Raw genomic sequence first — 18,328 nt, 5'->3', positions numbered from 1 at the left:
ACAACCACTCTCAGATGGATCGGTGAAGGTTTGCAATCAAGGTGATGTGTCTCTTTACAAAATAGAGCTTAGCTGGTTAGCTGTATTCTGGTTATATTCCTGTGTAAAAAAAGGGTTTTATAGCTCTTATGTCATTTAGCTGTTGAAATTGCCTGTGCAGCAACATGATTTGTGGAGAAATTTATGAATTTCTGTTTCAGATCTCTGAGTTTCTGGATGGACTCTGAATACAAGCCGTTAGTGTGAATTTCTGTTCATGCAGATGACAACAGATTTGAAATTTTCACTGATTCATGCGTTAATGACCGTATTATCACAAACAGATTGCATTCAATTGCCAATTTGACCTGATTCAATCACAAACTAATAGCAGACTCTGTCTAATTGTTATTATCGCTGCTCTGCTACACCAAAGTCACTTTGAAGACTGCAGCTGACTGATTAATGTTCCTGTCTACACTGAGGTCTAAACATCGACTAAACATACCTCCACTCTGTGGATGAACCACTGAAAACACAAACGCTATAGTGGAGAATCAAATGTAAAAAAGTTCAAGGATGTTTTTTTCATGTTTGCATAATCTAACAGACAAAACAGCTCCTCACCAGTCTGAAGGCCAGCCAGTCGGCGTGGCAGTGGATAAAGTCCCCATCCACTTCTTTGGGAAGCTGTTGTCTGTCTACATACTGCTGAAGGACTCCGGTTCCTCGCACTGTGTGGACCTGCACAGGAGAGGAGAAACAGTAAGGGGCAGAGGAAGTGACTTTCTAATTGTATGTTTGAGAAGAATAAAAGCTTTTATGGAAATTAGACCAAAAAAGAAAAAAGAAGAGATAATAAATTAGATCACACTGAAGCCTGGAACATATAAACTCTCATCTGAATGTGTTAGTGTTGGCAAAAATGTTTACTGAGTACAGACCAAGTGAAAAGCTCCAAGAGTTTAAAAACATTGACAAAACTGCTGTGCCAATCCCTAATTTTCAAAAATCACCTGTTTAAACCGTATTAAGCTGAATGTTGTCTGATATCAGGGCGTGTGGCCACTTTGAGTGAGAGAATGATGCTGACCTCTTTGTTATTTGTGATTCTATTAAATGGCAATTATGGCAGAGGTTCTGAGAATGGGAGAGAATTTAAAAAAAGAAAAATGTAACTTGTATTATGATTTTTTTTTAAACTTTCTGAGCAGGTACATAGCGGGTTACTGAAATTCAACATGCTGCTGACGTTGTAATTTAACTACAGCATTCACATCTTCTTCTGGGAAGCGTTCGTTGTCGACATCCAAAGTTTGAACACTGCCTGCTTGAAACACAAACCACGCGGCATGACCGATCCTCCCGTGCCTGTGCGCAAGAAAGATTTCTGCTGATCGGTGCAAAGCAATATGCTGAATTAGTGGTAAAACCGAGTTATCTGAAAGCAGTAGATGTTCCAAACGTATGGAAATTGGGTTTAATAGATTCAAGCTCAATGTGAATGTGCACTCCAGCTTAAGCACTTCTGACACTGATCGCATTGCAGCAAGGAACAGGGACAATTTATGGAACGTTATTTCCTCTCACACAATTTGCATTTCCTATATGAACACTTTTTCCTGTTGACATTATAATGGGCAATAGAATTACAGGAACTTGCTTTCTGCTAATGTTTTCTCGCGCTATTTATCACTGAGCTTTTGACACACTTTCATAACTTCACATTTATTCATTTTACGGATCTGCAAGTAAAAGAAGTAAAACAGACTTAACCACGAGGAGCTTAGTAATACAGTCTAAACATGTGATTTGGATGAGGTCACCTCTGCTCCTTCCAGGGAATGAGGAGGGGACTCCTGCTGCTCTTCCACCAACACCAGAAGGGATCCAAGACCACCGGGGACCAACCCCTGGCAAGAACACAAAAACACATGTGCTTGAGCTACTATCGCATCTGCAGCCTAATTAAAGCGTGCATGCAAACATTTAGCACTTCCAGTTAACCAGCGTCCTTGTGCTGTCTCACCTGGAACAATTTAAGAGCAGAGAACAAGAGGGCGGACGGTGGGGCGCGCCTGCTGTCCATTAACACAGTTACACCCTTTTCTTTGGCTGCAGGCCTGTTGAGGGTGGATGAAGAGCGAGATGTTAAAAAGAAGTGTTTCGCTTTAAACCGGTGCAATAGCCATTTTCTTTGCCTGTAATTTAGGTATTTTCACCAAACGATAAAGTTAAAACAAACATTTGTTCTTAAACAAGAGTTTTTTTGGTCATTTGCATAGAATCACATCATTTCTACCCAAAGCTTTTGAGAAACTTTGGTTCAGACTTGCCACAAGTACTGATGAGCAGTTATTGTGCCAGGTAAACTGGCAAGCTCAGATGTGTTTGTGAAGCTGACATTGAGTCAGTTTGTTATGTTTGTCCTCAGTTTTCTGGCACACACTGTGTTTCCCTCACACCACCATGCTGTATTTGGAAAAGTCAAGAAGCGAGTCGAACATAATTATGAGGCGCTTTTCGCTAAACAGGCTCGGCCTCGGTGGTATAACAGGAAACAAACCACACAAGCCTAAATATAAAAATGGGGGAAAAAAAGCCAGTTAAAGATTTTAAAACATACAGTCAGAGAATCGGGGGAATCAGAGAGCTGAGGACTACATTTATTGGCAATATCCCCATGTATTTAAAAGCCATAATTCTCTGGTGATAACGGACGACTAAAATAAACATTCAAAGGAGGAACACGTACTTACCGAGTGATTGTGTGGTAACAGGCCAAGACGCGGGCCATCTCCTCCCCAGAGAAACCCTCTTCTGATGCGTCGGTCTCTGTGAAAACCAGAGCACGCCCCAGCCTGTCCACTGTACCTGTGGTCAATATGCATCAGGTTAAGCATCGAGTGGGGATCCAGGAGGAGACACTAATGCACTGAGGCTACAAGCACACAAATGCATTTGTTTTTTTTTCCCTGTGCTGTAAGCTTGTTGGTGTTATTGACATCTACTACAGACACTATCTCTACTTTTAAGATTAGACCTCAAACTTTCCTTTTTTGCTAAAGCATATAGTTAGGGCTGGACCAGGTGATCCTGAATCCTCCCTTAGTTATGCTGCAATAGACGCAGGCTGCCGGGGATTCCCATGATGCATTGAGTTTTTCTTTTTCATCTTTCTCACTCACTATGTGTTAACAGACCTCTCTGCATTGAATCATATCTCTTATTAATCTTTGTCTCTCTTCCACAGCAGGTCCTTATCCTGTCTTCCTTCTCTTTCTCCAACCGGTCGCAGCAGATGGCCCCGCCCCTCCCTGAGCCCGGTTCTGCCGGAGGTTTCTTCCTGTTAAAAGGGAGTTTTTCCCTCCCACTGTCGCCAAAGTGCTTGCTCATAGGAGGTCATATGATTGATGGGTTTTTCTCTGTATGTATTATTGTAGGTCTACCTTACAATATAAAGCGCCTTGAGGCGACTGTTGCTGTTATTTGGCGCTGTATAAATAAAACTGAATTGAATTGAATTACTCAGGATAACCATGATGTAAACTTTGGAAATAAAGCAGGTTTTGTTTTAGTACCAGAAAAACTGAAACATTTCTTTTGATACTTGGTAAAGATACAAGCCAGCTATGCAGACTAGAAAGGCAACAAAACAGAAAAAAGTTACAAATCTACACAAGTAATTAGAAAGGCTTCACTGAAGCAATTTCACAAATAACATCCAGATAATGTGGGAAAACCCAGGGAGGACATGGTCCAAAGCTGACTTTTCTGATAAGTGTAAAAGTAGATTTTCAGCTCAGGAAACATCTGATTACTGGAAATACGTCTGGTTTTGGGGGCTGCCTGGGTAGAGTGTGCAGACAGCTATCAGAAGACCACTTACTGGGAATACACCAGCCTGCGGTGTTCTCACATTGGCGCTAATCAGTGCCACTGGACATGAATATTCTAATTCAAATAAACCCTAGAATTGCCCAGTGCACATATCTAAGCAGGGCCTTGTTAAAATGTTCTGAGCTGATTACGCAGAAGGCCCTAAAGAAGCTTGCCTGTCAACTTGAGCTTCCCTGACTGGAGAAGGTCTGCGTCCAGTTCCCTCAGCAGGGCGGGCTCTTTTGAAGCATCACCATTCTGTTTGTCAGGTGACGCAGCCTCCTCATTAGAGTGGTTAAAAAAAGATGTGTCTGACTGTCCGTTACACACAGGCAGAGATGATTCAGCTTCTGTGGAGGGACAGAAAAATATACAAAACAGTCTGAGGACAGTTAAGCACACATTACCAAATGTTCGTGCACAAACACGGTTTTCTTCAGACCTGCGCTGCTTTTCGCTGTGTTGTCTGTCGCCTCGCTATCTGCAGCAGACGTGCCTTCAGATTGGTCAGCCTGCTCTGCTTGCTCCGTTTGGCTCTCCTTGGCAGTCGGCAGCTTTGTTGAAGCGGTGCAGGTGGCCGGGCTTGGTTGAGGAGTTTTAACCTGCATTTTCAAGGCCTTCTCCTTTACACGACCCCCAGATTTAGTTTTCCCTTTGGCCCCCTTTCCCTTCCTTTTCCTCCTAAACACAAAGCAGAGGAAAATCTTAATGACACACAGCATAAAATTAATAGCTACACGTACAGGCATGTGTCACGGTCATGCCAGGTTGCCTTTTTGAGGCCTTTCTGTGTTCATAAGGTTGCACCTAAGTGTTATCAAGTTGTGTTTTCATAAAGAAGTGTGAAAAAGGTGAAAGAGTACAATATTTCAGTACCTTGGTGCTCTGAATCCTGCCGTTTTAACCTCTTTTCCTCTGGGGCATACTCTGTCCTCCACTTTTCCTTCATCCTTTTCGTCCGTGGATTTTTGGTTTGACAAACTCTTCTTTTTAGACCCAGTGTTTGTAATTTCACCACTTTTTGAAACAGCAGCAAATGGTCTCTGTGGTGCATCTGATGTTGGGGTATTAGCATCACTGTCTCCGCTCAGTGGTTTATCAGCATCCTCAAAAACAGAGTCCGAATGAGATCCGTGATCAGAGTGGCCCTCTACAACATGTCCATCTTTGTGGTTTGTTAATTCATGGATTTCACCTGTGTCCAAGCTGTTGTTGCTCTTGGATTCTTTACTTTTGTGGTCATCTTTGCATAACTGTGTGTGACCATTGCTATCTCTCTCCTTGCCCACTCCAGGTCTCCTTTCCTTGAACGGGCCATCAAAACAAAGGCGGCGGCTTTCTAGGCCTTCAGAGTCTCTGTTTGTTTTATCTCCTTCATCAGAGTCATGGACTGAGGAGGAGTAAGACCGCCTCCCTCGGCCAAGCTCGGCAACTCCTGGCACAGGCAGTGGCGGTAATGCCTCACCCTTGGCAGCCACAGCTTCTCCTTTGATGCCAAGGACGGCCCGAAAGCTTCCTGACCTTTCCGTTCGCCCATATCCCCATGCTTTTCCTCTGCGAACCTTGATAGCCTTTCCTCTCCTGCAAAGAGGTAGAGTTTTGGTCTTACAGATTCCGTGCATCTCTTGGTACCGCTGCCTTGGATCGACCCCTCCATCAGGACCCCCCCTGGGTTCCAAAAGCTCGACATAATCCCCATCGAGCTGAGGTTGTCTTGATGTCCGCCCAAGGCCGTCTTCACTGCGCCTTCGTCGAGGAAGCACACAGTCAGAGTCCAAGCCATCCGGTTGCAAATCCTCATCTTCTTCTTCATCCCAGGACCAGGAGTCTAATTCCCCAGAGGATGAGCCACCCCAGCCTCCGAGGCTGCTACCCCCCTCGCTAGGCAGACGGTTGGACATTAGGCCCAACTCTTCAGAGGGGTCATGGATAAATTTTGGGTAGACTACCTCCTTCCATGGAAGTCTAACCACACCATCGCATGTACTGACCAGACAGGTGTCAAGTCCTCCTCCAACTGTATAAAGAAGACAATGGAATGCATTTGTGAAGAAAAAGCACAGGGTAAATAAAATAAAAAACAAAACACCAACATCAACTTGACTTGACTAAAATGAGCTTTGTTGCATTTCTTTAGCTCTGCTGCTAAGTTGTTCCCATCTGCCATCATCACCCTTATATACGCAGCCCCTGTCTTTCTGCCCTTTCACCTGGTAAAAAATGTGATTCTTCAAGAAACCCACCTGTACTACCCAATCTTCAGTTCCCCAGTGATCTTTTCTAATGGTCAGATAAGAGGAATCTGTTCCTTACCTTCTCTCTTGTGACCTCGCTCTTTGTTGACGATGTGAAGCCACTCAGTGGTGAACACAAGGGGATGCTGTGACTCGGGCACCAAGATTTCCTGAACAGTACGACCCCCAGGAGCCAGGCATTTTAGTGCCAGCCTCGGGCAACGTGTAGAGAAGGGAACCACTTGTAGGTAGAAGTCATTACTGCGCAGAAGCCTCCAGTCCAAAGTGGAAAGTTGGACAACCACTTTTTCGCCCAGGCAGAGAGGCCAGCCAGAGTGAAGGAACAAGCAACCCAGGTACTGAGACTGACACAAGAAAACAAAGAGAGAGTGTTAAATGTACAAACAGAAAATTAAACTTTCATTCAGATAATGTTAGATTTTGCTGAACAAGTATTCTGTCTGAACCCCTTTCGACTGTGTGATGCACTGACCTCCTTTTAGAATCATTAGAGTCCCCTCAGTGTGCACCATTGTGCTCTCCCATTCACAACCCACACCCACATTGGTGTCCGCCTGCATGGTTGTGTCTGGCTTAGTTATTCAAATGAGCAGAAATTCTAGAACTGATACCGCGCGAGTCAACGGTTTTCACAAGCTGAACTGGCTAAAAGCCAGTGCCGCATACAAATGTCAGACATGACGTGTGTCCTAAAGTGTAAAACCGCTTAGTTAGCAAAGAGTCAGTGAGTCAGACAGAAACTTGCAGATGACCAGCTCCTCGCAACAGGCAGCCACTGCTAAAACAGTTCCACTTCTTTCAGGAGTGGAAAACACATCAGGTGGCTCTGTAAGAACGACAGAATCAATTTCAATCAGTCCTAAATACAGAAAACCCTCCAATGAATAGTAAAAGCATTTAACTGCAAATTCTGTGATTTCGGGCACAGCAGTATGGGCCTCTTGTGGGACCCTCTGCACTATTAATCAACTGATCTATTTAGGTAATACACCTTAATCCAAGCACTATTCCCACCTTAATCAGTGCTGTGTCCAATCTATATCCCCTTTCTTAAAGCCTTGAAGCCTAAAACTCATCCAGAGCCTCTCTCTGCTGTTCCCAGTCACGTCTAATCGACTGACACAGGGCTGCTCGCTCCTCTCTCTGTGCCCTCCAGACTCACGAGACGTGATCAAATTAAATTCCTTCCTCAGCCTCTCCTCCATCTCCCCTTATTCTACCTCTGTCCTTTATTCAATTTCTTCCCCTTAAGCCTCCCTTCTGTCTCTTTTTGCGCCTGTTCTGTCACTGTGGCAAGCTTTGGGGAAGCAAGTATCTGATATCTGTCAGGGTGGATATTAGCATTAAAAAGCATGTGCAGCTTTTCCTCTCTTAAAAAGTTTGCCTGCTTCGAGCCAGTCCGCAATCTGTAACTCTCTGTGTCCTCTGGCCCACCCCCTCCTTCTCCTTCTTCTCCCTCAATATGCCCCAGTGTCTGCTCCCTCTTCCCCACCTCCCATTACTCCAAAATTCCTCAATCAGTCTACTATTGCCTGCAAAAGTCCAGCATCTTCTCTGTTTTCACACAGGCGCAGTGAATGAGAGTCATGTTCATTCTCTCCTTCGACTCCCACCGCTTCTCTGTTACTCACTCTTTCTCTCACAGCAAGTAACGCACTCACATATGGAAGGCATTATTGTCATGACTCACAGTCTAACTCCCATCCCAGCAGCTCCACTCAGCGACAATGAAAACATAGTTTGCTCACAAACGCTGTATGGGGGTGTGTATTTATATGTGTGTGTGTGTGTGTGTGTGTGTGTTTAAGTCTAGGAAAACTGTGGAGGGAAATATGAGAACGCTCTTAGCTACCAAGCTTGCGCTAAACACTGCGACTTGTTTACCTTTGTGTGTCTCAGAAAGTTAAATATAAAGAATGCTGTTCAATTAAACATCAGGGATTCGAATTAAATAGACATCGCGCCTTATTGCTTTGTCTTGGTTTGGCAGTGTGGCAGAAACAGCAAGAGGGTGACACAAAGTGGAAGTTGCATGTTTGCACAAGGTTTGGACAGTGTATCCTGTATCATATTATTTATATGCATTTGTGTTTATGTATGTGGGATCCTAAAAACATCACAACATAAACTATTTATTTATGCACGACTGCACTGCATTTCATTCACTTCTGGAGCTTCCGAGGCAGGAAAACCACCTCATTTGTTTGCGAATCTCAAATGTCACCAGAGACTTTCACAAATTTTACTGACCAGCTAAAGTTTAGGGGCAGACTCCAGCCTCCATAATGTAGTGAACAGCTGGTATTGGGTTGCATGTATCAAACTCTACACATTTTAAGTTCTGGAGTCTTCCTGTCACCAGGTACAAAGACATTACAGAACCCCCGGCATAAAACTTGGACCTGACTGTTGAGAATACAACCCCAGTTTATATTGGAAACCACAGACTTTAAAGCCAAATTCTGTAAAAACCCCAAATAATAAAAAAACAATCAGACAGGTTTTCCACTGTTTTGAAATGATTTAGTGAGAAATGTTAAAGACTAGACTGAGGCTTAATTTGTGCTGGATCCTGCCAACAAGATCAATACCAGCAGTTCTTTGTCTCCATCGAACTGCAAATAAATTTAGTCTTTTTGGTTCCTTTAGTCTTTTGCTGTCTTTTAAAGTACTTTTTAATAACTTGTCTGTCAATTTTGAATGAATTTTAAACTTGACTTAGTTTAATTTTGACCTTTAGAACTTGGACTTTACTGAACTTGAGTTTGAAATGAAGACAGTAAGCATCTCGTCATGCATCTGTGGCTAAAACTTCCACGGATGCCACACAGATACAGCGCTGATAACAGAAGAGATCAAATAATTTGGTTTCTTATCATGGGTACGCTGCATAATTGTAAATAGAAGTTATTGACTTACATTTATCTGCACTTTGGAACTTCTGTCTAAGAGATTTGGTGATGTCGGCATCTTTTACTCGCCTAACAGGTTTGGGCTTATTCTGCATAACCGAATTTGACATAAGGCATTGCTCAGATTATAAAAAGTTGCCCTAAAATAAAAAATTAATTTTGAACTTGGACTATACTAAACTGAGTTGAACCTTACTTTTGGGTCCTGAGACTTGAACTCTGACTTTCCAAACGACTGTAGGTTTGACTTTTACTGACTGACCTACGGCTTGACTGACTTAAATTGTCAGTTCCAATAAGTAATTTACCTGAGAAATGACCCAAGGACCATTTTAGAGGAATCAAGAAGCTAGCAGCTGGTAAATTTCTCAGACTATACTTCATGTGTGTGATGGCTGATTCTGTTTCTAATTATTCAGCTTGTGTGTGTTCCATTCAAAGAGTGTTTGCAGTTTAGTACTCACACAGGCATGCTGCTGGAGTTTGTGCAGGAGGTGCTTTGCAGGTACGAAGTAGTCCAGGAGATAGCGAAGACTGTCGTGTTGATAGGTCGACTCCAGGACTGAGAAGACCTGGACGATGAATGCAAGACTCGGTAAAAACACTTTGGAGTGAATAGAAAATTAAGCCATTCTCTGAATATCAGATTCTTATGCACTAAACAGCATTTACTTTAGCAACATTTTTTATGTGTGTATTTTTTTGTCTATCCAGTGGATTTGTAGAGGGTTTAATTTCCCCTTGAGTGGAAGAATTTGCTCAACCCAGACAGCATATAATCAGTAGTTAAAGCAAGAAAATCACCAAGGCTGTTTAATTTGATCCCTCTTGTTGTATCAAACAGCTTTTTTCCATGGCAAGAAAGAAAACTGATTGGGAGCTATGTGACAACTTGGAAAATACCAATTACAAAGTTGTCATGTAGAGTAACTCTCAACGGATCAAGCCTTAGCTAAAAAAAATCTCTTAGTATCCAGGATTTTAAGGAAACAAAGCGCTGAACGCTAAAGTAATGCTAGATATAGTTAGGGATGCTAGAATCTAAGAATATTTTGGTTATAACTGACTAGATTTGCTTGTGTTATCGAAAAGTCAAGGTGTTCTTGTTGTAGGGTTTCAAATAGGGTTCTGGTAGAGCAGAGGTATGGAAAACGTGTGCTTAATGGCAATACTGGAGTAGCAGCATTGGATAAATCACAAGCTTGTGTTTTCAGTTAAGCTCACTGACAATTAGGTTTAACTTCGCACTTGGTTAGGTTTGGAAACTACAAACCTCGTTGGATGTTTGGTTAAGATTTCTTTGTTAGATTTAGGCATCAAAGTCTCTTCTGTAAGGCTTGAACACCAAAGACTATTTGGTTATTTTTAGGTACTAAATACTTCTTGGTTAGACTTCTTGGATAGATTTAGGAACTAAAACCTTCTCTGTGAAGGTTTAGGTAACAAAGACTACTTGGTTCAATTTGCCAAGACAAAAATATATATCTAAGCAGGTTACTAAAAATAGTTTACAAAGTGCATTTAAAGGTCACCACATGGTTGTTTTTAAGGGACCCCTTAAAAAGAACCATATGGATTGGGTTGTGAGTAAGAGCCATCTCACTATTGCCTTAAACCTGGTGCTTCACTGTACCAAAGGAAAAAACACACCTTCTGTGTGAAGTACTTGTCTCTCTAGGAATGAAAAATAGATGGAAAGTCTGCGTTATCGATACAAACCCAATTGCAAAAACAACTCAAAATTTGGCAAATTTTATGAACCCATATTTTATTCACAGAATATATAAAAAAAACATTTTAAATGTTTAAAATGAGCAAACATACCATTTTAACAAAACATATTAGCTCATTTTGAATTTGATTACAGCAACACGTCTCAAAAAAAGTTGGGACACCGCCATGTTTACCACAATGTAAACAGAGCTGCTGGACTGGTGGGAGAGGAATATTGTCCTATGCTTGTCTGTTGGAGGATTCTAGCTGCTCAACAGTCCTCGGGTTTCTTTGTTGTGTTTTTCATTTCATGATGCTCCAAATGTTTTCTGTTGGTGAAACGTCTGGACTGCAGAAAAGGCTCTTCAGCACCTGAACCCTTGTACTACAATGGCACACTGTTTTCATAGATGCAGTTTGCTGCACTATGCAAGGCCATCCCTGAAAAAGAAGTAGTCCGGATGGGAGCATGTGTTGTTCTGAAACCTGTACATAAAGGGTTTTTTTCCCCAATACTGACTAAAGACATTTCTGTGAATTTACAGAAGCTGTCTGTTTTGTAATTACAGGACAGTCCAAGCAATGGCCTACACATTTTTACACTGTTATTTCCTACAATTTAAGCACAAACAGATGTCTTTCATTTACTACAACAGCATGTGGAAAAACAGAGATATACTGCTGAAACTGCACTTCTTTTACTTATATTAAGAAGAATAATATTATGTCAGGGATTAAATGTGTAGTTAAACTTGATTAAACTTCTTTTTGCTGGCAAAAAAATGAGTTTGACAACCTTGCTATAGAAGATGGCAGCTTTTCTGGATCATGTTCACATATGGCTTCTTCATGATTTCCACGACAGGCCCGAAGGTTACAGGCATTCAATACCGATTTTTTAAATTCTGACTCTCTAAAATGCTCTTTTTATACTCAATCGTGTGACTGACTCACTAGTAGGTAACTAACCTAATTAGTTGTAAATGTTCTGCCAGCTGTTTCCTTTCAGAACCAATTACTTTTACAACCCTTTGTTGACCCTGTCCCAACTTTTTGAGGTGTTGCTGCAATCAAATTCAAAATGATCTCATATTTTTCATGAAATAGTAAAATTTCTGTGTTCTACTGTGAGTAAAATAGCTTTAGGAGATCATTGCATTCTGTTTTTATTTACGTTTTTCACAACCAACATTTTCAGAATTGTGTTTGTCCATCACATTGTCTTAGTCTACACAACCCTTGTATATTTCTCTGAAGGTGTGCGCCCTAGAGAAGTCTACCTGGGAGAGGAGGGGTGGGGCTGTGCTCTCAAAAGGAGGATAAAGTGATGAGAGCGCCCCCTGCACGCAGTCCTCCATTGCCTCTGAACCCTGCGAGAGATAAAGAAAGGGTTAAAAAAAAGGGGGGTTAAGCCATAACAGGACACTGAATCAACTGTAATATCCGTTTGTGTTGAACAGCCGGCTCGTGTCTGTTTTTGCTGACACCCACACGTACACATAAATATACACACGGTCGACTCTGAGCTTCCTGCTGTACGGCCTCCAGAGTGTCATGCATTTCCTCCGAGGCCCAGTAAATGTAAAACCCCCCAAAACAAAGGAGACTTCACTTCAGTGTGTTAACTCTGAATACTTAATACTTAGCTGCACACACACACACACATCATAGCACAGAGCAGGTCAGTGAGATGGAGGGTGACAGCATTGAGCACATAACACACTCGGTGTTTATTTTTGTTGGCATGGTAACCTGTAACCCCCCTTCCAACTTCTCTTTTTCGCTCTCTACTTTAACATTTCCTCCCTGATCCTCCAGCAGCTTCTTTTACTATTTTTTTTTTTACGTCATCTCTATTTTTTTAACCCAACTTTCTTTCTTTCACCTCCAGCCGATTCTCTGAATGTCATCTGACAACAATTACATCGAGATTCTCTGCAACAGCCTGCATACCGTGTTGAATATCTGCAAAAACCAAAGCAATAGACAGAAAGCAATAAGTGAAAAAAAAGGCTGAGGAGGGGAGAACAGAGTGTGTGGAAAAAAGCGGATAGCGAGAGAGAGAGCCAGGAATGAATGAGCTGGTGGTGGTGTGGGGGCTTTTATGGAAGAAGACCTAGGTTGAACTGTATTTCAGTATTATTTTCTGGGCTTGTTTTTGTGTGCAGAGGAGAGCTGAGGTTTAGCCACAAAGGAGGACAGAATGAGTCGTACAAGGAGGATACCATTTGAAATGTACCTCTTACACAACTTTTTGACTGAAATGCTCTCACAAAATGAAGCAATCAGTTTAAGAAAGATTAAAATATAAAGTCATGTCTTATTTGCGACTGTTTTCGATCCAGATCTTGGGAAAAATAGTCGTGCTATTAACTAAAAGCAACAAGGAAAAGAAATGGTGTGGAAAGTGATTACTGTATCCTGCTTTTCAAATGCTGAAAATGAAAAACAAAGTGCATGTGAGATGGTCACAACAAGTCAACAGTATAAATGGGTGGAGTACTGCTCTGCTGAGGTTATTCAGGGCCGCTCTGGACAGATGTTCGGTTCTGTTTCCTAACTAGTCTTTTGGCTAGAAAGCTCATTTCAATCTGTTCAGTTGAACCCCTGTACAGAGTGGGTGAAAAACTCGACTCTGAAAACCAGGAAGAAGTCATTGTCACAAGCTGGAGACACAGACTGCATACAAACATGGCTGTAGTCACAGCGATGTCACACATGTTGGTGTTTTGAAACTGGATATGACAATCAAGGGGTGCACGTGACTTTTAAAATTAGGAATGCTGCAAGTTTATAAAATAGCGTGTGGTACTTTGGGCTGCTCCCACTCCATCTCCCTGGGGGTCGCCACAGCGGATGGATCTGCATGTTTGACTTGGCACAGATTTTTGCACCAGATGCCCTTCCTGACACAACCCTCCCATTTATCTGGGCTTGGGACCAGCACTAGGAGTACACTAGCTTGTGACTCCCTGAGTTTGTGTCTCCTAATGGTCTCAAACCAGGGAGCGAATATGTTAACCACTACACCACGGAGCCCCGTCAAGTGGGAGGTACACCCATCCTCAATTGTACAGTTGAACAATATAATGTTCACTTTATAAAAGGACCATTTATTGCTGGAAAAAGACTTAAAATTGGCACACAAATTATAAGAGTCTTTACCTTAAAATTTAAAGCAGTGGTCCCCAACCTTTTTTGCACCACAAACCTGTTTAATGTTAGACAATATTTTCACAGACCGGCCTTTAAGATGTCACAGGTAAACACAACAAAATAAAATGATACGACCAAGACAAAAACTGTGGTATTTTGTAAATATAATAATAAACGCGAATTCACTGTAATTGTGTAACTTTATTAGCAGCGTCCTCCTGAAATGCGCCAAAAACATTGAGAGTAACATCCTCCTCTCTGCTCCTTAATGCTCTCTGGTCGCTACGGTAACGCATAAATATTTCTTTTAAAATAAGACGCACAACTACAACACGGGAAAAGACCCAGGAAAACAGAGTTAGCGATAAAAACCCTGAAAACCATAAATTTAACACCTGAGCCTCAACTCTTGCAGGCCCGGCACCAAATGACTCATGTACCGGTCCGTGGCCTGGGGGTTGGGGACCGCTGATATAAAGCACTTTGAGGTGACTGCAGTTGGGATTTTGCGCAATTGAAATAACAATGAGTTAAAAATTGGAAAAAAAAGCAAGTGCTGTTTTGCTGTAGATGTATTTATACTCGGACCTCTTTATGCAACCAGAGGCCAGTAGAAAAAAGAAAAGCAGGTTTAAGGCACAGCTGTGCTGGCTTTACTTTTTCAAAACACAGCTTGGATTTCCACAGGCAGAGCGCTCAGAGGGCATGTTTGTCCACTGGTTTTCTTTGAATGAAACCACTAAATCACCAACAGACTGTCATTTTATATGTAGTTTCCAGAAAAGAAAATCTTAGTAGACTCAAGTGCTATTTTCAGTCCTATTTGACTCAAAAAAAGGAAAAGTGTCAGGTTATTAGAAATTCTAACTTTTTAGGCAAGTTAATGCAAGTCAAATGGTCTGCTTTAGTAGCTTAAACAACACTGAAGTATACACTCATCGGCCACTTCACTAGGTACCCTTGTTCAAGCTTTTTATTTTATATTCAGTTCAATTTATTTTCTTTATATAGCACCAAATCTCTACAGTCACCTCAAGGCATTTTATATTGTAAGACAAAGACCGCACAAAATATCTAATCAACATAACCACATGGGCGTAATTAAATGCATTTAGACATGTTGACAGGGTTCAGGATGGCCTGCTTAAGCTCAAACCAAATGTAAGAATGGTGGTTTTAAATGTGGCATGGTCTGAGTATTTCAAAAACTGGACAATTTCCCCACACTACCATGTCTATGGTTTACAGAGAATGATTTGAAAAAAGAGAAAATATCCAGTGTGCAGCAGTTCTCTAGTTGAAGAATACCTTGTTAATGCCAGATGTCAGAGAGGAATAGCAGGCTGATAGGAATGCAACAGTAACTCAAATAACTATTTGTTTCAACAAAGTATGCGGAAGAGCATCTCTGAACACAGCAACAGAAGACCACGCCAGGTGCCATTTCTATCAGCAAAGAACAAGAAACTGAAGCTACACTTCACACAAGCTCACCAAAAATGAGGCTACAACTGCTACTACAACATTCAGGCAGTAGGGACAGAATTTGGTTTAAGCAACAAGAAAGCAACAGTTGTTTCAACAGTTTAGGCTGGTGGTGTATAATAGTGTGTGGCACATTTTGGGCCACTTTGAAACATCATTTAAAACTAGTGCTGTCATCGTTAATCTCGTTAAAATGACGTTAACGCAATAACCACATTAATGCGGCAAATCTCCGTTAACGAGTTACCCCAGACCGCCCTGAGCTAACCGCACTAAGACGTTGATGCCGTGCAGCCCCATGCACAGGGCAATCTGCGGTAACTCGTTAACGGAGATTTGCCGCATTAATGTGGTTATTGCGTTAACGTCATTTTAAGGAGATTAACGCTGACAGCACTATTTAAAAGCCGCATTGTGCATCACCCTTCATGACCGCAGTGGACCCATCTTCTGATGGCTGCTTCCAGCAGGATTACACACAGTGTCACAAACCGCAAAATCATCTCGAACTGGCTTCTTGAGCATGATTGATGTTGATGTTACCTGCACCTTTTCAATGTTAAAATGAATACATTCTAAAAAATAATTGATTAATTGCAAAAAACATGGTACAACCAATTGTGTGCAGTATTTGTGCTGCCAAAATTGTCTTTGTTTAACACAGGGTGTGTATTAATTTGTTCACCATGGTCAACTGTGGACTGTAATGTTTCACAGAGCATGTGCATGTGTGTAGGTGTAACAGTAGTAAAAAAAAGAAAGGTTCAGACAGACTTCTGGCTCACTGACAGAACATATTGAGTCTAGTAAAAGCACAGCAGGAGGTTCAGAGGATTGCAAGGCAACCCAGCAGTAACTTCCTCTTAAACTGAAGCCCTTTTCAGACATCCCCACTAGACAATTCAACAAAACACTAAATTAAAGTAAAAAATAAAAGATGTCAGCTGAAAATCTCGAGTGTTTTAATTCTGTTTTGTGTGCTTCCTGTAAGACACAAACATTTCAGTATCATTAGACTCACTGTAAATATTTGCCAGTAAGTGTGTTTAGTCTTTTCTTTGCAAAGCTTTTGTGCTTTGAACACTCTCTAAAAGACGCAAATAGGAACAACTTAGCTATTTCAGTCCATCTGGTGCAATAGAGGCCTTTGGGGAACTTCTGCCAGATGAATCATTCACAGTGTGCATGCATCACTCGTACTCTTTATTTAAATGTTGCTAAAAAAAGACATATGAGCATCATATTACCTATTTGGACATTTACTGATATTCACCGGACAATCCGGATTCACTATAGCTCACTTTATGGCCGGCTAGCTAGCCTACAATAATATTTAGTTTGAATGTGCAATGTGCAATTGTATACCACCAGCAACTTTTTTTTTTTTAAACAGGCTTAAATCTCTTTGTGTTCACAGGCCTGTGCAGACAGCTTTCAACAGGATATACCACTGTTAACATCCACAGAATGGAATTTCTGTCTGGAAGCACAATTATTAAAAATGCACAGTGGAAATGATGTCTAACAGAGGAAGGAAAAGAGTGGCGCTGCTTTTCCACTAAACTGAAAAAGTACTTGTTAAAAAAAAATCAATACTGCTTATTTTCCAGTAAAATCGCTGGAATGATGAGTGTTTTCTGAGTAAAGGGTGAACACTCTTCTTTTTAACTTTAAAGCATCTATTTCAGTTAATGACTCTTTTGGTGCACACAAAGCAAAGCAACAAGGATACATTCGGTAAATCTGATTTCTTGCTGGAATCCAAGACAGTAGAAGACATTCATGTTAAACCTGTTGCCTCTGCTTTGAGGGACTTTAGATATAATCCAATTACTCTTCATGTGGACAGACACTAACCTTGAAATACAGGTCTTATTTTATATAATGCTACGTTTTCAACAAATGCAGTCAACTTGCTGATGACTGTGCCCATGGCAAGTTATTACCAAACAAAGCAAACCAAAAATTGATGGAAAACAGAAAATGAAAATAGCTTTCATTTCAGTAGAGCATGAGTGGTCGTGCATATATTTGAGTATGTACTGTATGCGCAGAAGGATTGCTGCGAGTCAGTTTTTTGAGGCTATATTGAATAATGACTGCACTGTAAAGCCTAATAAATGCTATATATGCACCAATACCTTGTTCATAAAGCACTACACTCACCAGCCATTTTATTAGGTACATGTTGCTAGCAGTGGATTGGATCGTCTCTGTCTTCCTCTGAAGCCACATCTTCGTGGCACAGATGTGTCAGAAACATTCCTCAGAGTTCCCCAAAGTGTCCCAGAAAATATCCCCTACACTATTACCCCATGACATTGTGTGAAATTTAGCATTAGTTTCCTTTTCGTAGCTAATTTAAATGATAAGTAGTGCGGTCTACTGCTGCTGTTCAGAGATGCTCTTCTGCATGCTGCGTTTTTAACAAGCGGGTATTTGAATTACTGTTGCTTTCCTATCAGCCTGGCTATTCTCCTCTGACCTCTGGCATCAACAAGGCAATTTCACCCAAAGAACTGCCCTCAGTGGATTTTTCTCCTTTTGGACCATTCCATGTAAACCCTGGAGAGGAATGTGTGGAAAAATCTGCAGTTTCTGAAATACTCAGACCAAGTCACATTCAAAGTCATTTAAATCACCTTTCTTCCTCATTCGGATACTTGGATTGAACTTCAGTTGATTGTCATGCTCATGTCTCCAAAATGCTGCCATTTGATTCGATTGAATTTCTCTTTTTTTGTCTAAAACCAGCTTGTTTTGTGTTGTTTCAACAGGCTTTCACTTGGTCTGTTTGCTGCCTGCTGATTCTTCTTGCTAGATGAGCAGCAACCACAAACACAAATGCCCCGTCTTCTAACTACAACTTACAAAATGATGGGTGACAGTTTGCTCACTTTGTTCTGGTATTTAGAGTCTGACATAGTTGAGTCATCTACAAAATCGTGT

At 41.4% G+C, this 18,328-nt stretch overlaps 1 protein-coding gene across 4 annotated transcripts in view; it reads right to left on the bottom strand.

Moving 5' to 3' along the window:
- arhgef40 (Rho guanine nucleotide exchange factor (GEF) 40) overlaps positions 1–18,328 on the bottom strand; it is a 49,605-nt gene that overhangs the window by 24,663 nt on the left and 6,614 nt on the right. For 2 of the 4 annotated variants that reach the window (XM_039609960.1, XM_039609959.1), the window contains exons 2-11: positions 12,019–12,108; positions 9,490–9,597; positions 6,172–6,457; positions 4,735–5,875; positions 4,301–4,539; positions 4,035–4,208; positions 2,739–2,853; positions 2,009–2,102; positions 1,806–1,892; positions 607–723 (exon numbers count right to left, since the gene is read on the bottom strand). In XM_039609960.1, the coding sequence (XP_039465894.1) occupies positions 607–723; positions 1,806–1,892; positions 2,009–2,102; positions 2,739–2,853; positions 4,035–4,208; positions 4,301–4,539; positions 4,735–5,875; positions 6,172–6,457; positions 9,490–9,597; positions 12,019–12,096 (2,439 nt within the window). In that variant the 5' untranslated portion in view covers positions 12,097–12,108. Of the gene's footprint in view, positions 1–606; positions 724–1,805; positions 1,893–2,008; positions 2,103–2,738; positions 2,854–4,034; positions 4,209–4,300; positions 4,540–4,734; positions 5,876–6,171; positions 6,458–9,489; positions 9,598–12,018; positions 12,109–12,235; positions 12,439–18,328 lie in introns of those variants that run through there. The other 2 variants (XM_039609957.1, XM_039609958.1) reach the window with 2 other exon arrangements.

This window comes from Oreochromis aureus, linkage group 3 (genome assembly GCF_013358895.1).
Source record: "Oreochromis aureus strain Israel breed Guangdong linkage group 3, ZZ_aureus, whole genome shotgun sequence".
NCBI classification, from domain to species: Eukaryota; Metazoa; Chordata; class Actinopteri; order Cichliformes; family Cichlidae; genus Oreochromis; species Oreochromis aureus.
This window is presented reverse-complemented; position numbering and strand designations above follow the sequence as displayed.